The 26,154-nt window shown below is 45.5% G+C and overlaps 2 protein-coding genes across 2 annotated transcripts in view; one reads left to right on the plus strand and one right to left on the minus strand.

Moving 5' to 3' along the window:
* Positions 1-2,042: 2,042 nt before the first annotated feature.
* Positions 2,043-4,068, minus strand: socs1a (suppressor of cytokine signaling 1a). Its single transcript, XM_047039125.1, has 2 exons — positions 3,851-4,068; positions 2,043-3,196 (listed from the first exon to the last, which is right to left on the minus strand). Exon 2 carries the CDS (start codon positions 3,140-3,142, stop codon positions 2,510-2,512), a length of 633 nt encoding a protein of 210 aa, XP_046895081.1. The 5' UTR covers positions 3,143-3,196; positions 3,851-4,068; the 3' UTR covers positions 2,043-2,509.
* Positions 4,069-11,468: 7,400 nt separating this feature from the next.
* The window catches only part of prkcbb (protein kinase C, beta b), a 43,739-nt gene continuing 29,053 nt past the window's right edge, over positions 11,469-26,154 (plus strand). The window contains 3 exon segments of the mRNA XM_047037385.1: positions 11,469-11,864; positions 12,660-12,691; positions 23,800-23,882. Coding sequence (XP_046893341.1) covers positions 11,689-11,864; positions 12,660-12,691; positions 23,800-23,882 — 291 coding nt within the window. The 5' untranslated portion in view covers positions 11,469-11,688.

Here is a 26,154-nt window from a genome sequence, read left to right on the forward strand (position 1 = left end):
AAGCCATAAAATGCCCAAAATATATCTATGAAAACAAAACAAAAAAAAACACGCATGCCTGTTCAACCACTGCAGACTGAGGCAACACATGACAGGCCAACACCCTTAGACTGCTTCAGCTCAAAGGCAGGAAAGACTGGAGAGGTGTGAGATTGGTTCACCGCTGAACCGCACACTGACTAGAAAAGCCTTCAGAAACCCGTAAGAGAACGTACATGCACACCCTCTGGAACTGCACAGATGCGAGACAGAGAAAGGTCAACAGGGTGAGGGGATGATGAAGCAAGGCGCCGGGAAGAGAGAGAGAGGGGAGACCACCAGGAGGAAGCAGTGAGTGAGGCAGGGGAAGGAGATGGAGACAGGGGGGGGTTGGGGGGAGAGAGGAATGTCAGGTAGCACCCCCCCCCTTTAAATAAGCAAGCCATAGGAAACAAACTATTTCCATTTACCAAGTGAGCATTGTGTGTATGTGTTCCATACACTCTGCACAGATAATTCAATGCAGTATGCATTGAATTATTTCTAGTATGCGTGCGTAGGTGTGGGGTTCTGTTTTGATGTGGTTTGTGTGTGAGAGAAAGTGTTCTATCTTGTGTTTTCTCTTCAAGGAAACACTGCTGTGTGTTCCTGGTAGGGTAAAGATGCTGAAACTCTTTCATGTGTGTTTCTGTCTCACCACAGGTGGTGGAGGAGGGGAGGGGGGGGCACTAAGGGGCCTATGTCTGAAAGAGAGAGACAGAGTAGGAGAAAACAAGATTGAAAGGCAACAAGAGAACAAGAGAGACAGCAAAATAAATGAAAAGACAGAGACATGAAAACGAGATAAATGCAGCTATGAGAGATTCCACTGTCAAGGGTTTAAGGTTTCATGGTGCTAACCCTACCAGGGAGTTTTCAGACGAGTAGGACAGACAGAATAGTCAGTTCAAGACTATTAGAGTGGATCCCTCTTCTGAGAAGCAGCTGGAGAAGGTGTGGCTTGCCCAGTTGTGGCTCTAAGAGCTGATGACTGTTAACAGGAACATAGATTTCTGACAAGACTAGTAATGCTGTGTTACGAACACATGACTCACACACAGAAATACACTGTACACGCTTACTGAATATGTTCAGTAAGTGTGAGTATTCTGGTGGTCATGGATACTTACTATATTTTCTTAGTATTTCTAGAGAATTCTGTCACAGCAGTGTCAACGAATGACCTTTGCCCAGCTCTGTGTGGACAGTCAGTTTCAGTTTCACATCTGATTCACAAAAGACACATGAGTCATGACGACAATTCCAGTTAATTCATTCAGAGACTAAAATGCTCAATCTTGTTTTACATTTCTCATAAAGTTTAGGAGTACTCAGAATTCAAATAGCATAGATTGAATGCTAAGATATGAGGACAGGTGTACCTTGTACTGAAACTCTGCCTGTACTGAGAAAGTCTATCAATGAAATCATGCAAATTTCGAATGAGTTCATAGTAAGCTGTCAGACAGGATGATCAGTCCCCACCCTATCCTGTCTGCCTCTGTTCAAGATAATGATATAGGCTGGTTTACTGGAATCGAGCCGTAAAGATAACTATTCCATGTTGCTTTTATTCATCAGTATGTGCCATTGAGCCACTAGATGATACTCATAAGACCAAAACACCCATTTATGCGTGGCCGAAGTAGTCTAGACATGCTACCATCCAGCCTTCTTTTGATATACACACACACACACCACACCGCTAAGGACACACACGACTGCTCTTCTGAGTGATTCATTCAAACACACCTTTTTCATTGCTCCTTTCATTTCTGGTAAGCGTGAGTGTGAGCGCAGCTTAGTAACTATCTCTTCAACACCGCCAACCTGTCACCACGCACTACCGAGTTGAGTCACCATGGTAACATTACTGTATGTGGAGTTGTCTCATAAACCCATACACCTCCAGTCTAGAGCTTTAAGCTGCTTCCTCAACATGGTATGATACAGCAGGGGAGAATCACACACACACACACACACACAGCATCAACACAAAACAATAAACACAAGGGAGAACTGTCTGAAAATTCTAAAATGTGTTTTATTTTACCGAACATGGTACTTTTACCAAAAATAATAATTTTAACAATAATATTATTACTTAAAATATTTTCTTGACATAACAGTTGAATCTGCATGGCAGACAGTGAGACACCACAGAGAGAGGAGGTCTCTGTGAACAACACACATTCATGGTCCATGTAAACATTCACAATAGAGTATTCAAGTCTGCTACCACGACCCCAGATGACCTGCCTACAACAACAGGACCAAGGGGTCAACCACAACCACAACCACGCGGTCCAGTTTCCCATCATAACGCCAACAGCCCAATAGTCTCTTAATGCAGCTGATCTGATGTGTTCTAGATCTAACGGGTCTAACCAGAGTACACTCCCTTGGACTCGCCCACCAGACACAGTCACCGGAGCTCTGGGTGTTGACTTAAAGTCAAGGAATCCAAGAGTTAATGCCATCTGCTGTGATGTCATATCCTGTAAGGAAACTCTAACAAAAAGTTCTTCAGAACAGGATTAACAGGAATCTGCTCAACCTTCTCCCCACCACCACACTCTTCGATGATGCGTTTCCTGCACAGTTCCTGCAAGGTGAGTTGCTGCTTCCTGTAGGGAAGGCTAAGGCTCTTTTTGGGTGAATTGATGTAATGCTCAAGCAGGGAGAAGAGGCAGGGGAAGAAACGCTCGCTTCCCGCCAGGCTGAACCTCTGGCGCTTGTAGAGGATGCGGACACTAACCGGTCCGTTGGCGGCCCGGTACGACAGCGTGAAAAAAACGTCCTTTTGACGACTGTCCCTGATCAAGAAGGTTCCCACAGCAATGTCCTGAAGCTTGCTGTGTGCTTCCTCCACCCCTAGAGGACCCCAGTAGAAGCCGCTACGCTCCAACATGGACGCTGTGCGAGTGATGAGCAGGAAGTCCTCATTGCAGCGGAAGGGCGGGAAGTGGGTGGACACCGGTGTGAGCAGGCCCTCCGGAGGGTTCCTCTGGTGCTGAGCAGACCGGTCGGGCTCCCTGACCCCAGAAAAGGATGAAGATGATGAGGATGTGGATGAAGATAGCGCTGTGTCGTCATGGCCGTCCACTCTGCTGTGTGCTACCATCCTAAGGGGGAGAGCGGCCCCAACCCTCTCCCATCTCTACACACCACAGTCATCCTAAGAAAGGGGAAAAGAGATACACAAGTGTTACTGTTGTGGTACTGGGTAAATCATTATGGGTAGTCTAGCGGCTGGTTGTGGCATTACTGTAGGTTACCTACTATATAACCATGAGAAGATGCAAGGGAGGAGAGTCGGGGTTATTAATTCAATATTGGATTAGTTTAACTAGACTGTCAGTCAGATGTTAGAGCTGTGCAATGTACACTCATACACACACCAAAGGTGACAGGCAATTAACAGTAGCGTAGGCGATATGCTTCTGTTATGTCAGTGTTTCATGTTACAAGTTATTTCTCAATCGGGAAAACAACCCCATATATATCTGGCGAGACGTTAGAACAGAAGCATTTTTGAGCAAATTAGCTAAGTAGGTTACACATAAACGTCGGGCACTTCTTTCACTGAGTAGCCCGTTTAAATCAACAGCAGATTGGGTACTACACCTGGCCATCTCCTAACGAGACGGCAGTACACTACTGTAGTTAGTACTGTAGTAAAAGATAACTGGTACAGTACGCTACTGTAGGCAATACATTTTTTTATTATATGGCAGTCCGCGTAAAGTCAAATGTTAAAACTATTCCACGTCATAGACCAACAGTAAACTATCAATATAAGCCACATTGACGAGAAAGATTGTTTGCTTACCGTTTAGCAAAACGAGAACAACGTTTAAAATACAGTGACAATTTTGTGAAATAATCCTTATCGTACAAATCCCAAAAAGCAGTTTAGGCAATTTCCAAAAATAGGCTACTCCGCTGCGTTGTATAATAAATATGTGTTTGATTAACGTTCATATTGATTCATCAGACCTATTTTATCAACGGTTATTTCAATTGCATACTAGTTTGAAATATCCTAGCAAGTTTGCTTTTATAGCGAATGACACTGGCCCCTCCTCCTTACAGGAAATCTTTGTTTCCCTTTCGTATTCTCAGAAATTATATCGCCTTCACAGAACACAAGCAGCGAGTTCTCGATAGGAGTCAATTCAAGAAATTAGGCTCAGTTCTCCTTTCGCTTCTTTTTAAACTGAACAATGATCAGCAACAGGTATAAGTTTACAGGTAAAACATAAAAATGATTTATTGCCAACTGGAGCACTGACCGCATTATTTTGCGTGGACAGGAAGCCGTCTGTGTCTCAACAGGACCACTCTTGAGTGGACAGATCGAAATCTGTATTGAAATTGGTCAGAGAGCCAATGTGTTCATTGTTGATGTCTAATTTAGTTTAATCTACACATCAGTTGCAGCAGGTAGACTATTTCACATGCATTAACGCTTACTGAAAAGTAAATGGCTAAAAGTGAATGTTTCGCTGCCCCCTTGTGGGGTTTCATGCGTTTCACGACGTCAATAACAACATGTTGTACAATCAGGCACTATACTGAATGTTGCATTAGAAGTATTAGTGTGCACTAGTGAGCTTCACTAAATCTAGCTATAAAAAACCTGTCACTATTTGTGACTTGTGACATTTGTGCAATTTCCTCCCTACCCTAAATGTGCGGGCATGTTACTGGAGCACTGCCTATCATGTAGCTTTCAGAGATTTCTCAAAAAAGGTTATACCTTTTGTTCTAGGTTTGTAAAGCTTGATAATTGTAATAAAAGTTGTCTATATAATCAAAGAAAAAAAACACTGATATCAAGGATGCTGTGGACATCCTAACCCGTGCAGCCTGACTTGCTGAGTGCAGAGCAGACAGTGGAGACACTGTGGGATCCATGGCAGGACTGTAGATGCCACCTGGTCGATACACTTTGCTACAAATGAAACATAATGCAGAAATTGTGATTATCTTTGTGTGCAAACAAACAAACACACACACATGTATTACTAGTTGCGCCCTTGCGAGTGTTGATGACTGTCTGTGTAAGTTTCATTTCTGGGAAACAGAGACAAGGACCATAATGCCAGACGCAGGTATAACATGGTCAGCAATGAATGGATGGATGGATTAAGGAACGATATTTATCAATAAATATCTACATGCATTCACAATTTGTACACAGTACTGCTTTCCTTTAGCATCCATTCGATACACCCAGTACATGTTGATATAGGAGTTAAGTCTCTTATGGCCAAGTTAGGTAAATGTTCTTTAGGCAAAGTTTTAGAATAACTGGTGGAGACAGTACAACCTCTTGACCTTTTCATTATGAAACTTAAATAGGAGGTCTGAAGGTTAAAGGCAAATGAACTATTGCAAAATGCAAAAACAAAAATGTTGTTTATCATTGTCATTGATGCTAATATTCTTGGAAGAGAGCTTTTGAGAGGCCAGTGGGAGATATAGGGAGGTATGAAATAAAAGGTAAGGCAATTTAGAATGATTCAACTCCTAAAACGAGCTGTATTGGTGATGTTGGAATAGTTCCTGCACACCTCCCTCCTAATCATCATGTACGTTTATTGTTTCCCCAGAAGACAACACCCTGTCCATTGGACATGTTAATGATACACCTTATGTTGTAAACAACATGATTTACTGTACTGCACATACACACCAACGAGCAAACACACATGCACACACACACACACAAATACTTTACACAAATTGATTGGTAAGGTTTTTTGGTGGGTGTGTATGTCCATGTATGTAATACCAATTTGACTGAAGGATGCACCTCCAAAGGTTCCTGTTTGTATAATCCCACACATCCCTTTTTCTCTCCTAGAGTACAAGCTGTATGCTGAGTGGCGGTTGGAGAGAAGTCGCAGCTTCTGCTGGAAAGTGAAACTGAAAGTATTCTCTGCATGAAGCCAGCTGTGTCTTATCTGGTTACTGATAGCTCACCTTTCAAAACAGGGCGAGTATTTAGAAATGGGTTCTTGTCTGTCTAGTCGAAGTATTCTTTGTTTGTTGCTGTGTTTTCGAGCTAGCCTACTCTCTTGCTAATCTCTGAGAGAACCTGTCAGTCCATTTTTTATTTCCAAGGGGCATAATCAATGAGAGCAGACCAAACTGCCTGTGATTTCAATGGGGGTAAAATTAGATAGATCAATCCGAGCAATGTAACATTATTTTGGTTGTTGTTGAAAATGCCTCAATGGCTGTCCTCTGTGCAGTCATTGTATTAAAGTATCAAACCCACCCCTTAACAGATAAACAGTTGAGAGGGGCTCAAGCAGTTTCTGGTTGGAAAGAAATCAGTTTGACATGGGAGGTGGCCAGACCCATCTGCCAGAGCTGACAGATTCATCTGGTTCCCAGGCTATCATGTGTGTGTGTATATTTATGATTTACAGTAAAAGCTATCTATTCCTATCCAAATATTCTGTTCTTGTGACAAGCTGGGCAATCAGAAACTTCTGTGTTTTTTACACACACACACGCACACACACACACACACACACACAGGCATGAGACACGTGTACAGACTTTTACAGTACAGTTTCCTTGTACTGACAACTGTTAGAGGAAAACCACACACACACAAAGCTACCCTACAGCGGTCACATGACACATTTATTCATAACTGCATCATTTAGAAGCTCTTTTTTTAGGTCAAAACGTGCATACTAACTGATGGCATGTCACCTGACTTCATAGAACAAGCTTCAAAATAAAAGTGAAACAAGGAGAAGAGGGATGGACAGTGTCTGTAAATGTTTTAATTGAAGCTCTGGTTTGATGTTGATGTTATATCACAGGTGAGCTTTTGCCCATGTCCATCCGAGCCCTCCTTAACCCTGACTGACTCATCATGTAAACAGCACCTAATGCAATGACCTTGTTGTCCTTGAGTAGTGATTTACCTAACAGCAGGAGTTACCACTACGCTATGAGGAACTCACGCTGCACTGGGATTGTACTGCAGATAACAATCTCTCTTAACATGTTGTAGGACGTGCGGTTTGAAGAAACAAAGAAAGAAAGAAAGAAAAAGAAAGCAAATCCCCAATTAGGGGAAATACAACTGACAGAATGCAGTATTTTAAATACACACCATCAAAGAGAACTATGTGAACTGACTTTTTGTACTTTCAGTTTGTCATACTTTCACTTTTAATGACAGATCTGATAAATTACAAAACACGTGTTTCACAACAAACTCCTGACTGCGGAGAATCTGGAAGCATTCTGGGAAAACTCTCCTGCAGCAATGAAACTTTTATTGTAACCATGCAAATGAGAATTACAATGCACATGTTTAATAGGCCTAGCTACAGTAAAACTCACTCCTAAAGTCCTTAAACATGTCAGGTCAGAGAATAAAGCATATTAAAAGTATTTAAAACGTTTTCCTTAAATGTTTGAGGGTGTATACTTGAAGATGAAATTGTGTAATGTGTAAGGTTCAATGGTATTATTATTGAATTGCTATGTTGAAAAAAATAAAAATGAAGACACTAATACACTTATATAATATATTATTATCGATTGGCAGATGCCAAACCACCAGAATGAGCATTTCAACATTTCCAGAGAACTGCAGATTTAGATCTCTATTCACTTTTGATTAAGTTAACTGACTGTTGAAACATCTTGCCTAGTGCTAGCGCCGGGCCTGTGTACAGTCAGTGTGGACTTCCCCATAATATTGTGTTATCTTACATCTTCAACTTTCCTGAGAAGAACTCCACATAATTACAGGTGGAGTCTGGACGCTACTCTCCACAACTTTCTCTTTTCCATCTGTGGTCGAAGATCCTGCTAATCCCTGTCCACAGCCATGGTGCTCCCTCTAGTGGGCTGAAATGGGACTATCTCGTTGTTATGATCAGTGACCTATGCTCTTTTGTAAAGCTCTCTCTTGGAATTAGCTTTGGATAAAAGCGTCTGCTAAATGCATAAATGTCAATGTAAATGTATGTGTTTATGTGATCTTCTGACACAAATGTACTGTGCTTTATGCCTGTGCTGTGCTGTGCTGTGTGCGTGTTTCAGAAGATTTCTTTCATATTTCCACCTTCTTCTTCAGACTGGAACTAGTGTCAGTCCGAGCTCTGCCCCTCCCTGAGCCTAGCTAACTAGCTCTCATAGAGGTAGTACCGTAGTTCTATCCCACCATGGAGTGATGGTAGAGTGAGGAAAGGTGTTTCGAATCTAGTTCCTTTACTAGCCACCAGAGAGCAGCGTCACATCATTTTCATCCAGTGCCAACATGCAACGTGCTCTGGAACTGAGTGCACATTCATATGCATACAGTATGTGTGTGTAGGTCTCTGTCTGTAGTTGAGCATGAGTGTGTATGAGATAAGAGTGCACATGCAGACATGTCCTATATGTGTGTGTGTGTGGGTGTGTATATGTGTGTGTTTGTGTCTGTGTAAGGGACAGTGAGGCAGTGTGCGGGGGAGTAGGATAGATGAGAGCTTGGATACTGCAGGAGGCCTGGGGGGTGGAGGTACTCTCTCACTTTCTCTCTTTCTTTCCCTGGTAAACACATCCATAAATATTCTGTCTATCTCACCTATGGCGTCCCTTTCAGCGCCACGCTTTCATCTATCAATGACAGCATATTGTGTAATAAATATGGATTAACCTACGATCTGCGATCTCTCTGTGTTGCACACAGTTAGGTTGACTTCACTCGATCCTCTGTGTCTTATTGTTGTACCGTAAACAGAAACCCCCATGATGAAAAAAAAGCCACAGATGCACAGACGCACACACACACAGACAACCGTATGCACACACCAACCCCATTTTTGTTGTTGCAATTAAGACAATGCGTGAGGAGAAGTGTATGCGCTGAAAGAGGAAGTGAGAGGAGAGGGGATGGTTTAACGTCACAACTGAACCACCATGAACTTGCCCCTCGTTCTGCACTTCATTTCACTCTCATAAACAACCACCAGATTCAACCAGACGGCACCCAGTTACCTCACATTGTTCAACAGGGACTGATGGTTCAATAAGGGAGTACCAGAGCAAGCCGTCGTTATTGAGTCGTCTGATCAGACAGTCACCAACGAGAATGTTTCTGTGTTTTTCATGTTTTTTGTCGTCTCAGCCAAACCAGCCTGTCTTGTGATGGTGTTGACTGACAGGAGAGCTGACAGCTGGGCTCGTGGTGACAGGGGCATGGCAATACTTCCTGGAGCATCAGTTGGGCTTCACGCAGACCTGTAGGTGTGAACACAGCAGCGCTCAGAGGCAGCATGCAAATGTTGACAGGGTGAAAGCAGAAGGAAGAGGCTTGTGGTTTCTGTTTGACCATTGTGCTGTCGGTTTGGCCCTGGCAGAACATGATCAGCAGGGAGGGAGGGAGGGAGGGAGGGAGGGAGGGAGGGAGGGAGGGAGGGAGGCAGGCAGGCAGGCAGGCAGGCAGGCAGGCAGGCAGGCAGGCAGGGAGGGAGGGAGGCAGGGAGGCAGGGAGGCAGGGAGGCAGGGAGGGAGGGAGGGAGGGAGGGAGGGAGGGAGGGAGGGAGGGAGGGAGGGAGGGAGGGAGGGAGGGAGGGAGGGTGGGAGAAAGGGGCCATGAAGCAAATTAAAAGATGTGAAACTGTCCGTACCAATGTCAGGGTTGGAGTCCACAATCAATTTCATAATTGATATGAGATCAATTATTTTTGTAACTTTTTGAATTCAATTTGAGAACACATATTTTTGAATGATTTTTTTTTTTGAAACAATGTTTTTACTTTCAAAATTCACATTTGAAATGACTTGTGATAAGGTGTATGTGTGCATGTCTGTGACATGGTGTATGTGTGTGTGTGCATGTCTGTGATATGGTGTATGTGTGTGTGTGTGCATGTCTGTGACATGGTGTATGTGTGTGTGTGTGCATGTCTGTGTGGGTTTCTGGGTTTGGTTATCCATCAGATATCTCTCTACGTCTTTGTTCAAACCTGAACTCAACACTGAGCTTCCACCTCGTCATAGAGCTGTCTACAATACAAATGTAAAACTGGGTGGACCACCACGTGAAGTGTGTGTGAATGTGTAGTGTCTGCTTCTATGGCATGTGTGTATGTGTGTGTGTGTGTAATATGTGAAAGTATAATGGTTGATTTGAATACGCATATAATACTGATACCTTTCAGTGTGAGGGTGTCTGTCTGTCCGTCCATGACAGTTTATACTCTGCAGATTCAGTGTATGTGTGTTTTCACTTTTCTAAGGCCACTAGACAGATACATTTTTACATTAGAAATGTACTGCAGAATGCATGCTTTACTATCATCATGGTTTAGTATGTTGTGTGTATGTAACTACAGCTCCTCAACTTTGTAAGGATATTTGGTCAGTCGTCCTCCTACACTTGTGTGTGTGTGTGGGGGTGTGTGCGGCGTGTGTGTCCGCCACAGTCAGTAGATGACGACGCACAGACCAGGTTTATGTAACGACAGAACAGAATGAAAGAGGCAAACAAAGAACAAGTGAGAGGGGAAGAGAAAGATGGATGGAGCAATGGTCTTTAAAGTGATGAGTCACTCCATCATGTCTGTCTGTCTTGGGACATGTTCCATTATCATACATCTCTTAAGTCCTCAAGTCTTTTATTTGTCAGGTACACAGAACAACACAAGGTCAGACTGGGCACTGAAATTCTTAAGACAAGACAACGCAAGCACCTGGCATAACATAACATATAAGTACACAGAACATAATTTACATATATGCTGAGCTTAAATAAGTGAAACTTACTAAATATACAGATAGCAATCAATAAACGACTATACTAACCCTAATACTAAAACTTCCTAAATATACAGATAACCATAATTAATACACTATACTAACCCTAAATGCACATAAAACCTATTACAACCCTATAACCTATTCTAACCTAGGTTGAGTACTGTACATTTTCATATTCAACCGGGGAAGCTGAGGAGAACGCCGGTCAAGGCTATCAAGAGACCTGCCTGGGGGAAGAGCAGAGAGGAAATTAGGGGAGAGGAAGGAGAGAAATGAAGAAAGCCCAGGAAAGGAAAGGGAGAGAAAGAAAGAGAGAAAGAGAGAGAGAGAGAGACAGAGAGAGAGTTTCCTTACTATGCAATGGGGGCATCACAAACATATGCTATTGAGATGATTGAGTTGAGCAGCGATGTCATGTTGACGCCAACAATGGCTGCACAAAGACCAAATCCTCAAGTCACTTTGACCTCTGACCCATCAAACATGATGACCTCACATAGACAGGGTCACATGCAGATACCAACCTGAAAACTGCTGTGAACATGGTGGAACCCAATTGTATATCCGAACATTTTCTTTATAGAGGCACGCAATTCACACAGGTGATGCTGACGAGAGAACAGGGGCGGGGTTTAGCGTCCGTGCGCCAGTGTGTAGCACAGCACTGTATCTCTCTCTCTTCTCTCAAAGTACCGGCGGCGGCGGAAGGCACCAGTTGGAGTGCACGAGCGAAGCCAGTATTCGCCGCGGGAAACGCAAAACTAAAGAGTTCTACCAACCTGTAGCCCACGGACTGAAGCTGGCACATAGGCACCCTGTTGACACTATCGGTACAACAAGTGCTGTCACTTTTAAGAGAAGCGCTCTCTTCCGCGTTGAAAAATGGCAGACTCTGCAACGAACAGCGATGGAGAGGACGGACCCCGGGAGCCCATGCGGGGCTTTGCACGCCAAGGCGCCCTCCGACAGAAGAATGTGCACGAAGTGAAGGACCACAAGTTCATCGCGCGCTTCTTCAAACAGCCTACCTTCTGCAGTCACTGCACTGACTTTATCTGGTGAGAGAGGCGAAAGGACGACAGGAGGAGGGAAGTAGCGCGGAGAGAACCGCGAGTTAAAGCTTCTCAGTTAGGAGTTGCTCGGTTTGAAATAGGTTGTCTTATTGCTATATTTAGCGAAAAGAGGAATGCTGGAAATAGGTGATACGAGAAAGAGAGGAGAGTGAGAGAGAGAGAGAAAGAGACTGGGTGAGGGACGGGGGGGGCTTGACAGTGTGAGTCAGGGCAAGTAACTGTCTTGCCACCTTCCAGCCCTGCACAGGTGGAACACTTGCTGGCCGCCCTCAACTTTATATGCTAGATTTTCCGAGATATGATAGTGTTAGTTTCCATGTTGCGAATAGGCTATTTTAGCAAGCAATCCACTAAGGGGTTTACTGGCCTTAAGAAAGTTTCATTTAGAAATGATTGTCCTAATTTGCGTTTATTATCAATACCATTCCCATGGTGGTTCACACCGTTACCAAAGTGACCTAGAATCACCAAAATATTGTCTCTGTTGTCTTGACTGGCTTGTGGCGGTATATCGTTCTCACCCAACATCAAGAACCAATCACTGCGTGTGTGAGTGAAGTAAAAGAGCGAAGCGTTGTCTATCCATCTAGACCCATCTATTTAGATTTATTTCGCTGTATATCTACAGATCTTGCTACACAGTCTCTACCAAGTCCAACTGTATGTTTCCCTCCCCGGTATAGAACCACCTTTTATTTCTTGTATTTTTTTGCGCAGATCTGGTGTGTTATTCATTGAGGGTGTCAACATCATATACATGTGTGTTCTTCTTCTCCTCAGGGGCTTTGGCAAACAGGGATTCCAGTGTCAAGGTAGGTGTCATTCCCTTAGCCACAAAGCGTATTCATATTTTATGTACCCTGCAACAAAATACACACCAAGTGTACTGGCTCAGGATCGGCCTACACACTCTCCTCTACACCCTCCTGTACTTGTTAGTATTGCATTCCACATCTTATGAAAGTTCAAACAGAAACACGCACACTCACAAAATGATGAACTTGGGTTTATATTCTGTAACCCATCAGTTTTACAGGAAGAACAATTTATCGTGTTTTCTTTATCTCTATCGCTCTCCTTTTTTATCTCTTTCCACCAGTCTCTCCCCCTCTTTCTCACGCTCTTTCTCCCCATCTCTCTCACATATACTTTCTATCCATCTGTCTCACTCTCTTTCCACCCATCTTTCTCTCTCTCTTTAATTATTTCTCTTTCAAATGACATCTCTCTCTACCTCACTTTACCTGCTGTGGCTGTCTTTTCTCTTTACTCCACATCTTCTGTTTTTTCTATCACTCACTTTCCCTCCTTTTTTTCCCCCTCTTGCTCTCCTTCATCCATCCTTTCCATCTCTCTCTCTGTGCCAGTCTAAACCTCTCCCTTTCCAACCTTTAGAAATGCGAGTGCTGTGTTTTTGTGTGGTGGAGATGTAGTGGAGACTGCTGTTTCCTGTAATTACTGGAGCTGCCTGGTCAATGGTGGCCTTTGCAGCTCCATATCTCTGGACCCCAGGGGTTCCCCTCGACCTTCCTACCTCAGGGACTGGAGTAGCTATTTCTGTGGGTGTGTATGCGCATGTGTGTGTGCATGTGTGTGTGAGAGCATGCGTGTGTGTGTGTGTGTACTGGAGGTGTCCTGACTTGCTCCCTGGCCCGTCTGCCTGTCTGGAGCAGAGTATCACTTCCCTGGTGCTGAGGGAGAAAGGGAATTCCTCTGCAAGGTCACACACACACATTCAGTACACGTATACACACATATACACACTCATACAATACACACAGACATACATACTGTATATACAGTGCACACACACAAACATATATACAGTACAGTAAAGTAACACATGCACCCATTGCCTCAGGTGAGCTACAGAACGCACAAGATGAAGAGCTTTTTGCATTTTTTGTGTGAAACGTGCGTTTATGTATGCGTGTGTGTGTGTATGTGTGTGTGTGTATTAGTGTGTTGGGCTCTTTGATCTTCTTTATGCATCCCAGTGTGAGGACTTCGAGAGTAGGAGTATGTATTATGCAAGACACAATCCTAAAGAAAAGTGTGTGTGTGTGATTAGACTTTCTAACCTTATCCATGCACGTCAAGTTGTGTGTGTGTGTTTGTGTGTGTGTGCGTGCATCCCTGAGTGTGTTTTTAAGCAAGTCAATAGATAATGATGTAGTGCAATACAGCTTGTCTTTTATCCCCTTAAGACTTAATGGACAAATGGCCTTTTTATGAACTAGTTATACAGCTGCACAATGTGGGAGGCAGATGAGATATAAAATGGTAGAGAGAGAGAGAGAGGGAGAGAGAGAGAGAGCGAGAGAGAGAGAGAGAGAGGGAGAAGGGAAAATGAGAGAATGACTGCGCGTGGAGAGAATGTGCAGAGTTACTGGAGATGTAGCTAGAATGCACCTACCTACGTCTTATCAACATACTTATCAGTGCATTCACTGTATCTTCAATTCCTGTGTTATCTCCTTATGCCTGTCGTGTATCCAGGTGACACATGTATGACCGTGTCCTACATGGTGATCCCTGGAGACCCATTTATTCTATGACTGTGGTGTGACCAAGGTAACATATATGACCTTGGTGTGACTTACATATAACTGTGGTCTGATTCGTGTGTTACAATGTGTGTCGAATGCACACTTAAATAAAGGGAGTGCAAAAGAGATACAGACAAAAAGACCGTCGCCGAGAGAGCTTTTGGCTTAGTGATTCTCCAACAGAGAAGTGGTGGATAAGAGTTTCAATTAAAAAGCGAGGTAGAGAGCAGAAGAGAGAGGGTGAGAGAGGGAGAGAGAGAGGGGTAGGGAGAGAGAGGGAGAGAGAGAGAGAGAGAGAGAGGGAGAGAGTGGGGGATGATTTGACTGATTCCACTGTGTGACATGTAGCCTCCTTATCGTACCTGCCAGTTTGTAAACACAAGTGCATGTTTGCCAGGTGCACAATTCAAGTTAAGGAAAACAGTAGTCAGCTGGATCCCTCCTCAGCTTCTTCCAACTCCAACCTGCGTGGGCTCACACGTATACACAAACACAAATGCAACCAACACACATACAAACGCACTCATGTTTGGTTGACTGAAGCAGGAGGTATTAGATATGAGAAGCATTCTCAAATTTGCCATCGTAAATTTCTTGTTTGTGCAAACTTACTTGGCGATTTCAGTTTTTTCCTCCTTCGCTCGAACTGTTTTCTCTCTGTCTCTCTCACGGTCTCTCTTTCTCTCTGTACCCCCCCACCCCTCTCGGGTAGCTCTGTGTGGTTGAGGGTGTGGGCTTTGATGGTTCTAAAAATAGAGTAAGTGTTCCATGGAGAACCGGTAAATGGGGTGGATGGATGGAGAGAGGGAGGGAGGGGTGGATGGATGGAGAGAGGGAGGGAGGGGTGGATGGATGGAAGGATTGAGGGAGGGAGGGAGGGATAGTGTGTAGGTGTGAGGGGAGATCTATGGCCATGGAAAACTGTAAAGGAACCCAAACCGGTCTAATTCACACACACACACGCATCCACACCCACGCACCCATGCATGCACAAACATACACAAACATGCACACTCACATGGCATAGAAAGTCTTGACTTTGACAACATTTCTTTTGAGTCAATAAATTCAAATGGAAAAAAAACAAAATGCGGACACAGGATCCTCCCTCTCACACCTCTAACCCTCTCTTCCTTCCTGTGTAGTCAAGAGCTGCTCTCACCAGTCTGCTGTGTGCTGTGTAGTCACTACCCTCCCTCATATACCCTCTGCCAATCACCTTTAGGCCTGGAGTGTTTGTCTCACACACAAAGACACACACTCACACACGCTGATATGTATGGTGCAGTATACAACATGTATTTTGGTGCGCATTCCTGTTGCACATTTCATGTGGCCTTGGCTGTATCCCCAAAATGCCCACATAGAGACCGTTTATGCTTACACACACGCTCACGTGCACACTCTCGTACTCACATACAGACGCTCACACGCAAATGAAATGGTCGGTACAGGACTGTGCGGTTGGACATACTGCCGACAAACACCTGTCGAAGTGAGACAGAGTAGGAAAGAGGGGGGGAGTTGGCCTCGCAATATGAAACTGTTTCCCTGTTGATGGCTGTTTCCTTCTCAGCTTCGGATGTATCTGACCGTGAGGAGGCTATCTGATGTGTGTGTTTGTGTGTGTGGGCGTGTGTGTTGTGTCGTGTGGACAGAGGTACAACTGCTGTTTACTTGAAGCTTTGAGGAGTGGAGCAATGCCACACCAGCAGACCTAGGACCAGTACGAAGCTGCTCCAGTTGTGGCTGCCTCGCTGTTAGACACCTCAGTGACATTTCACCTTCTCACATCGACCAGAGTCAATTATTCAGCATGAAAAGAACGCCCTTTTTCAGCAGCATAGATAGGCAGAGACAGACACACTGACAGAGACAGAGAGATGGACAGAAATGCAAATAGGCAGTTTACTGACAAATAAAATAAACAGAAGATACAGTATTCCAGTTAGTGCTACAAGCTATCACCATCGCTTGCCATGTCTTGATTACAATGCTAATGTGGCTAATGTGGGTAGGCCATCCCATGGTAACCTCCACTGTCCTGGCAGTGTTTTGACTCAGGGCTCAGTCGATGCTAATGTAGCCCATGGCCTCTGGCTAGAATGCTAATCGCTGCATCGACTGCTGTTGCTAGTGACCATATTTTCTCTCAAACTCTAACAGTGTGTGTGTGTTCCCTGGTTTCTAAAAGTTCCAAGTGTAGCTTGAGAGGGTACCATGTGTACTGTTTGTGTATGTGTGTGTGTGTGGGTTTGTGGGTGTGAGCAATGTGCATGTGTGTGTGTGTGTGTGTGTGTGAGGATTGGTGTAAAGTGTTCCTGGGCGTGTGCATGTCTGGATCCTAGAAGGTCCATGTGTAGAGACAGTACAGACATTGTTGAACAGAGGAAGTTCAAATATGGAAGTGTGGTTGTGAATTCTCCTGTGTTACTGGTTGAAATCCTGACGGTTGATACTGTGTAGATCCTTCCTGAGTGTAACAGGGAGACCACCTGCTAGTGACAACGTCTTTCCATGCGAGGATTCCCAAACTTCACAACAATATTCCTTTTGGAAGATGACGTGGAATTTGACAAAAAGGAAGTGGGGGGGGGGGGGTATCCATTCCACCCTACCCCCACACCCACCCTCTCTCTCTGGGTGTTCAGGGGATCTGATGGTAGACTAGCAAACTATGTTGCGGTTGCTCTTGAAATGCCTTAACCCATTAGGGTTCTGCATGGTTACCTAGCAACAAGGATATGGGAATGGTGATCCCCAGGTCTCTTTCTCTGTCTTCTTTCTGTCTTTCTCCACAACCTCTCGGGCTGTGTGCCTATGTGACAGAGTGTGTGTCTGTGTGTGTGTGTGTGTGTGTGTGTGAGAGAGAGATAGAGAGAGAGAGATATGGAAAAAGAAAGAAGGAGAGAGAGAGAGAGAGAGAGAGAGAGAGAGAGAGAGAGAGAGAGAGAGAGAGAGAGAGAGAGACTGTTAAATGAATCAAACCTTCCATCAAATTTTCAGCTGTCTAAAGTGTCTTACTTTCTCGTCTCACACATTCACACAAACACACGCACACACAAACACACACACACACACACACATGCATACAGCACACACACACACAGACAAGAATATACTTATACTGTTGCTAAGCAATCTCACATCTCCTCTCCTTTACTTTATGAGATGCCTCAACAGATATTTCTGCGGTTTATTGAATTTTCCTGAACTGGACATTGTTTGTGTGTGTGCATGTGTGTGTGTGTGTGTTCATGTGTGTGCATGTTCTGTCAGACACATTAGACACAGATAGATGAAAGAGGAATTGTAGGTAGACCTTCCTTATCCTCCACAATCCCTCTCCACTCCAACCCCATTATCCCTCCCACTCTATCCTCTCTAACTCTCTGTGTCTTTCTCCCTCTGTTTCCCCCTCTCTCCCTCTCTCTCCCTTCATTCTCCCCTGTCTTCGTTTATCCTACCATCTCTCCCTATCCATCCCAATCTATTTTCTCCTTTACGGTCTTCCTCCCTCTCTTCCTCTCTCTTTTGCTCCCTCCATCTTTCTCTCTGTCTCCCTCCCCCTCTCTCTCTGTCTCTCTATCAGAATCTCCTTCTCTCTGCTCCTCTCTTCACACACACACCTCCCAGATGTGACCCTGGGTTGCCGTGCATTCATGTCAAGACTCCCTGTCTTGTCTCTCCTTCCTTTCTCTCCCTCCCTCCCCTTCTTCATCTCTCCCTCCCCTTCTTCTTCTCTCCCTCCCCTTCTTCATCTCTCCCTCCCCTTCTTCATCTCTCTCCCCTTCTTCATCTCTCCCTCCCCTTCTTCATCTCTCTCCCTCCCCTTCTTCATCTCTCTCCCCTTCTTCATCTCTCCCTCCCCTTCTTCATCTCTCTCCCTCCCCTTCTTCATCTCTCTCCCCTTCTTCATCTCTCCCTCCCCTTCTTCATCTCTCCCTCCCCTTCTTCATCTCTCCCTCCCCTTCTTCATCTCTCCCTCCCCTTCTTCATCTCTCCCTCCCCTTCTTCATCTCTCCCTCCCCTTCTTCCATCGCCCTCTCACACCGTCCTCCCCCTCTCCGTCTCTTTCCTCTCTGTCCTGTCCTCGTCCCCTTTCTCTTCATCCCACTGTTACTCACACCCTCTCCTCTCTCTCTCCCTCACCTAGCCTATCCCTCTCTCTTCCATTGTCCCTCCCTCCCCCCTCCCCCTCCCTCTCTGCCACTAGTGTTAATCAGTAGATTAGATAGTACAGCAGACCAGGGCTGATGATGACACTCTGAGGCCACTTAAACACTACACTCATCAGCTAACCTCTCACTGCTAATCACATGGGTGGCTAGAGTTGGTGCGTCCGTGTCTGTTTGTGTGTGTGTGTCTGTGCACTCTCTTGCTATTGATTCCGTCAATTCCTCTTTCCCTGTTTAGATCTGTAATTTGCTCCCTCTCTGTTTCTCATCTTTTCCCCCTGACTCTCTTTCACATACTTCTCCTCTCCCATCTGTTGCTTTCCTCTCCACTAATGATCTGTTTTCCCCTCTCGACCTCCCTCACTCACTCCCTCCCTCACTCACTCACTCACTCACTCACTCACTCACTCACTCACTCACTCCCTCACTCCTCTCCTGTTCTGGCCTACCAGATTTGGATTGCGGGGTGTCAAGAGAATCAGGGAGGGGTGGAGGTGGAGAGGGATTGGGGGAGAAGCGGAGGGGGGAGGTAGAGAGGGAGATGGAAGGAAGACAGAGATGGTGGGAAAGAAATGGAAGGAAGCGAGATGGATGGTGACAAAGAGTCCCAGAGAGACATGGAGGTCTGTGCGTGTCAGGATATATTGTGTGTGCGCGTGTGTGCATGCGTGTGTGTGCGGGGGGCGGGCAGGTAAAGTACAACTGTACAGGTCATGTTTTGCAGGTGGGTGGAGAGCTAGTGTAGTGATGAGAGGCCGCTGAGAGGCAGCTGAAGCCAAGCCAAGAGCACTCACACACACACATTACCTGTGCCTCTCTTCCTCTCACTTGTTTTAGCTGCTTAGTATGTAAATGGTCAGTGAAGTCCACCTCATGTTGGGAAGAAGGACAGGAAAACAGGAATGGGAGAGAAGGAGGGGTGGAGGGAGTGGAAAGAGGGAGGAACAGGAGGAGATGGACAGTGCCGAGAGACGGAGAGAGATGGGGCACAGAGGAGGAAGAGGAGAGGAGTGCAGGTAGAACGGGATGGGGGACAGAGGGGAAGGAGGAGAGGAGGAGGAGGAGGAGGAGAGGAATGCAGGACCTGCATGCTGACTCACTCTCTGACCCTCTCCTTGCTCCACCAGCCGCATCATTGGTATTTTTACCCTGGCGTAGGCCGCGTAGCTTCCTTATGTAAGCGCACACACACACACACACAAACACACGCATTCTCACACCCACCCACACACACACATACAAACACACACCAGGGGATGCTTCAGGTGAGGATCAAATATTATCTCTTCCGGAGAACTATTGACTTCCTGCTCTCTGAGCATATCTTACGTGCTGCTCTTTTTCATACACTCAGTGTGTGACAAGTCCCTTCCTCCCTACTTATCTCCATCTCTCGCTCTCCCTCTATCTCTCCATTTGGATCTCTCCCTTTTTTGATCTCACCCTCTCACTTTTTCTCTCCCACCTCTTTCTCTGGCGCTCTCACCTGATCCCTCCCTCCCTCCCACTTTTTCTCTCGGTCCCTCCTCTCATTCCTCTATGTGTTGCAGTGTCAGTGTGAATTTGGTCAACTCAAAAGTCTTACATAAAGATGCAAAGAAGCAGGAGACCTGGGGGGTATTCCAGTAAGTAAGTTAAGTCCCCAACTGACACCCAGCGTTGTAGCAACATTGCCAGTAGGTTGCTGCAACATTGTGAATCAGTTGGTGGGTTAACATACCCGGTTATGTTGCATAACCTGCTTTCTGGAATACCCCCCAGGCCTCTGCACAACAGAGAAGTGTGTTTGTCTGTGTGTGACATTATGTGTGTGTGTGGGGGGGGTGTGTGACTGTGATTTGAGTGACTGAGTTTTGCACATTTTACGTTTAAGTGTATTGACACACCTACCAGTAAGTTAGTTGTCAATGGCTGAGTGTGTGTGTGTCTGTGTGTGTGAGCTGGAGGGGTGTGTGTGTACATGCATGCGTGCGTGTGTGTGTTCTACTGTCTCTTTAATTAGCCAGTTTACTATGACTGTAATTAGCAGAGATGTAATTGGTTACAAACAGGGATGTGATCTGATGCCTCTCTGTTTGTCTTGGGGTGGTGTGTATGTGTGCGTGTGTGGGGATGTATGAGTGTGTGTATGTGTGTATCTGTGTGTGTGTGTGTGTGTGTGAGGGGTGGGTTGGGGAGTTACAAGATGCTTGTCTGGAGGGATTCAGAACCAGGCCAGTGGATCTGGCAGTGACTAAAACTGGGCCATCATCTCAACAACACACTTCCAGCTCGACAGTCACACACACCTCCCACACAACACACACATCCACACAACCTGCCCTCTGTGACATGGCTTGTAAAAAGGGCTATACTAATACATTTGGATTGATTTGACACACAGTACAGGACAAAAGAAGATTATTGGGGTCATTTTTTCGAAAGTTAGGGGTCAATGCTCCAGCCAATACCTAATGCTGACATTTTGAATTGTGTCTCCTCCATGCCCAACACTCAGTAATGGATCAGCGCATCCTTCATTTTTACTCTCTCTCTCCCCTGCCTCCCATGGAGTTCTATTGACAGACAGAGTGCACCTTGGGATAGCTGTGTATTGATTGGGTAGTGGTCATCAACAAGGGTTATGCAACAAGGTCATGTGGCTAGATACCATGGATACAAGGTGGAGGCGACTAGTCACCAGTCACACTATATCGGGGTTCTTTAGCCGAAGGACTTCATGAGAGCACACGCAAACCCCACACAGAAAGGCCCAGAAGAACCCACTTCAGCCCCGACAGGCTCCAAGCGGGACTCGAACCCAGGACCTTTGTGCTGCGAGGGAACACCATTGTGCCCCGCCACATACCATAGAGCTCCACATGAGGTACTGTGGGTGCACAGTGTACACGCTACAGTCCTAGTCTCATTTTAGGAGCTCCTAACTCCTACACTCTGGCTCCACGCTCCTAGGCCTTAGCCCCTAACTCCTACACTCTGGCTCCAAGCTCCAAGGTCTTAGCCCCTAACTCCTACACTCTGGCTCCAAGCTCCAAGGCCTTAGCCCCTAACTCCTACACTCTGGCTCCAAGCTCCAAGGCCTTAGCCCCTAACTCCTACACTCTGGCTCCAAGCTCCAAGGCCTTAGCCCCTAACTCCTACACTCTGGCTCCAAGCTCCAAGGCCTTAGCCCCTAACTCCTACACTCTGGCTCCAAGCTCCTAGGCCTTAGCCCCTAACTCCTACACTCTGGCTCCAAGCTCCTAGGCCTTAGCCCCTAACTCCGAACTCCGAGCTCCTAATAAAACGAGGGTAAGGTGGAGTCTAGAAGATCTGTCCTGTAACTCTACACTGGATCTATAAGAGCCAGCCAGACACTCACAGTAACTCGAGCCAGACCTCAGGTCCCTCACAACTCACCGCCACTGTGATGTCATGCTCCGGAAAGGGTGTTGGACTGACACAGAGAGGGTGTGTGTGTGTGTGTGTGTGTGTGTGTATGTGTGTGTGTGTGTGTGGATGAGAGGAGGTGAGTCTGGGGGATTGTTTGTTTGTTTATTGGGTCTTGAAATAGTGTTTTTTGGATGTGTTTTCTCAAGAGAGATTTTGTGACCATTTGCACTCAAGCTACAAATATGGCTATGAAGTGTGTGTGTGTGTGTGTGTGTGTGTGTGTAAGCTCCTGCTGCATGGATATTTAATGGACTGTTTAATAATGAAGAGTCAGAGCTGAGGGTCACCAGCTCCTGGGGCAGAGATAAGTCATGCTGGTCACACAGGGGGCATTTAGCACATGAGGGCAAGTATTGGTATAGCTCAGTGGTTAGAGCATTTGACTGCAGATCAAGAGGTTGCAGTTTCGGAGCCCCTCGGTCTGTCTGTTGGAAAACAGTGTCTGCAAAATGAAGTCTGCATAGGTACGAAGCCACATGATTTAGAAATTCCCAAGATCACATGAGACTGACCAGGGGAAGAGATCCAGGGTGGGGGTGGGGTCGCCATTTGAAGGGTGGCGAGGGGAGACAGACGTCTGAATATTGTTAGTTCTCCACGATTGCCCTAGCTTACTTTGTTTTACTACCTGTAAATGTATTATATTGGGGAGGGGGGTGGATTTTTTTTTTTCATGATATCTAATATTTCAACCATTAAATAATTTTATTTTAGTAAATTCTTTGTCGTTTTCTGTGGATGATACTGCATGTCTTTCAAATGTTCTGTGTGAGGTGTGTGTGTGCGTGAGCCTGGTCCTTTGATCTTGTAAGTATTTGTAGTGTTCTGTACATACAGTAGAATGTATCTGATTGTCTCTGTCGTTGTAGTTTTCAGTGTGTGGTCCTGTTGGTTGTAGTTGTCTGTGCATGTGGTCCTAAATGTAGTTCCAGCTGTCTGAGTGACTCAGTCTTATTCAGTCTTAGGCAGGCACAGCCATCACGTTTTGGATCAAGTGTGGTTGCAAAAGAGCAGCACAGACAGACATATTGTACATGAGTGTTCCCAGAACTCTCTCTCTTCCTCCCTCTGTCTCTCAATTTTCTTTCCATTTTCTCTCACTTTCTCTATGCTTTTCTAATTTGTTCTCCCTCTGTGTCTCTAGCCAACTCTCATGTGCTGTTGTCTGTCTATCTTCAGTGTCTCTGGCAGTATCAGGGGGTGGGCGCTGTGTGTGTCTGGTGTGTGTGCTGTATCATTGGAGCGAGTGGGTGGGATGTGTGTGTGTGTCTGTGTGTGTCTGTGTCTGTGTGTGTGTGTGCTCTCATTGCAGTGAGTGGGTGGTGCTAGCAAAGGCAGAGGATGTAGCGTGGGAGTGAAGTATCATTGAGGTGTACATTATGTACAGATTGTGGTGTATTCTGTGCATTTGTGCATGTGTGTGTGTGTGCATGCTGTAGTATCAAAAATGTATTTACCTTCCTGTTCTCTCTCTCTCTCTCTCTCTCTCTCTCTCTCTCTCTCTCTCTCTCTCTCTCTTTGCTGGAGGTCATAATGTTTTTTTCTTAAGAGGCACATTATTCAAACGCTGTGTTTGTGTCAAGAGAGTTCCTGAGATGGTATCAGACACAGCACATCATCGTATGATTTGACTGATCCGTTCTCTCTGACCCTCCTTTTCTCTTTCCTGCCCCTCTCTCTCTCTCTCTCTCTCTCTCTCTCTCTCTCTCTCTCTCTCTCTCTCTTTCTGTCTGTCTGCCCCTCCCCCCTCTCCATCCACAGTGTGTTGTTTTGTGGTACACAAGCGTTGCCATGAGTTTGTCACCTTCTGCTGCCCGGGTGCTGATAAGGGACCTGCGTCAGATGTGAGTATCCTTTCCTCTGCTGCATGTGGAGACCTCTTCACACACATGTGGTTCAATCATGCTGATCGCGTGTAGACCTTTTCATGCATGTGTGATTAGACCACGTCAATCGCATGCAGACCTTTTTCACTCGTAGTAAGTAAATAAACGTTATTTATGACAAAAAACATAAAGTTACACGGTGCTGTACAATGAAAAACATTAATAATACATGGTAGACATAAAATATAAATTGGCTGTGAATATCCCATTTCAATCACATGTAGACCTTTTGTGGTTAAATCATGTCAATTTGATATTTTCACTCAAGTATACCGTAGTGCATCAGTTTGAATTCTTGAACATGAGTCTATACCCCCACTCATAACCCCCATCCTGAGTCCAAATACAGTCTCTGTGTACCTAAGACGATGGGAGGGTCCCCTGATGAAGCTAGACCAGACTATGGTCCCAGACAGTCTGGAGGGGCCCTGTCATCCCTGAGCTGCACCCACAGGACGTCCCCTCCAGCCTCTCCTCCTTCCTCAGGGCCCTCAAGGTGCCCCCTTCTCCCTCTGGAGGGCCCTCCACACTCTCAAGCACTCATCCTTCCTTCTACGGCTACTTGTAGAGCCTGCTTCCTTCCCTCCCTCCCTCTCTCCGCTCTCTCCCTCCAATCACCTGCCACCAGTCCCTCCCTCCCTCTTAACCTCCCTCCCTCCGGTTTTCCTCCATCCGTTCTATTCTAATGGGGTTATGACAAAGGAAAAACACAGATTTTTGGTTCTACAAAATTCCTACCCCTCCATCCCATACTGCCTCAGCCCCTCCCTCTCTCCCTTCATCATTAAGTTATATTTAACCCCTATTTAAATACGTCTTTGCCTCAGGGACCCCGGCTCTTGATTATGGGCCCCGCCCATTGCAATGTCACTTTCCTAATGAGTGTGTGACTCTGTGACCCTGGTCCCTGTGTGCTGGGGCGGGAAACTGCACTTCCTGCAGGGAGACTGCCGACAGGTGCAAATAGACCCGGCGGCTGACACAGACTCAATATATCTGTCTTTCATTCTCTTTCTTGATCTCCATCTCTCTCTCACTTTCTAGTCTTTCGCTCGCTCTTGATCTCCATCTATCCTTTCTCTCTAATCTTTATTTCTAGTCTTTCTAGTCTCTTCTATCCTTCTATCTTTTTCTCCCTCGCTACCCCCTCTCTCTTACTCTTCATCTCTCTTTCTAGTCTTTCTCTCTTTCGTTACCCTCTTCCCCTCCCCATTACTTCTCTCTCGTTCTCTCTTTTCCTCCCTCTCTTCCCCTGCTTCTCTCTCTGCCTCCTCCCAGCATGTCAGATATGTATTTTAAAAAGCAGGGGACATTTGCACGGCAATTATAGAAGTGGGCTAATGAGCTCTGTTGGCTCGAGACTGTGTTGAGGTTGGGATGAAACCTACATTTATACCCTCCCCTCCCCCTCCCCTCCCTGCAGGAACACAGATCACAGCTCAGCCTCTAGGGAGGGGGTGAGAAAGCGACTCCTACATACTGTACAGACCTTCTAAGAACTGCTCTAGGATCAGTTGTCCTGGAGACTCGGTCTATCCTATTCACACAATTGTATATTATATATAGTATACACAGTATATAATACATAGCAGAGTAGATAAATGAACATGAGAGACTGAAGATTAGTTGATCTAGAAGGATCTGTTCTGAGATGGGTGAGGGAAAGGAAAGCGCAGGCATATTAAACACTGTTGGTGGGAAGCTACAGCAGCAGCATATGAAATTAGTTAGCTGGTGGGCGTATCCATATGGCCAGGGCAGAGTGTCATGTGTGTCTAGATGTGTGTGTGTGTGTGTCTCTTCCAAGGTCCGAGGAAACGAAATGTATTTCAATAACAGCCTTAGGGTGAAATGAAACGCTAGGGTGAAATGAAACAGATGATGGGTTATCAAGTGAGAACAGGATATATGCCACACCATGTAAATTCTCGGCGTAATCTCTCGGTGTCTTTCAGGTGAAGGCAAGCACAGATATTGACCTCTCCAGGGGGGGCTGTCTTGCCTATTAATATGACTTCTAATTTGAAAGTCAGTAAATAGCTTAAAAACTTTTGATCCATTTTGAGCCAAAGTATGGACAACTTTTCACACTAAGGAGGAAGTACGTTTCTGTCTCAACCTCCCACAGGGACCACGGACATCCTCTGTTTGATTTTTAAAATATTCTGTTGCGAAATACAGGTCTAAACTTAGTGGTCACGGAACTTGACGCCAAATTTTTATTCCAGTT

The sequence above is a fragment of the Hypomesus transpacificus genome, chromosome 17, assembly GCF_021917145.1.
Source record: "Hypomesus transpacificus isolate Combined female chromosome 17, fHypTra1, whole genome shotgun sequence".
NCBI classification, from domain to species: Eukaryota; Metazoa; Chordata; class Actinopteri; order Osmeriformes; family Osmeridae; genus Hypomesus; species Hypomesus transpacificus.

Bases quoted from the DNA above. Each gene is read 5' to 3' on its own strand.
- socs1a (XM_047039125.1), bottom strand. From the start codon at position 3,142: ATGGTAGCACACAGCAGAGTGGACGGCCATGACGACACAGCGCTATCT.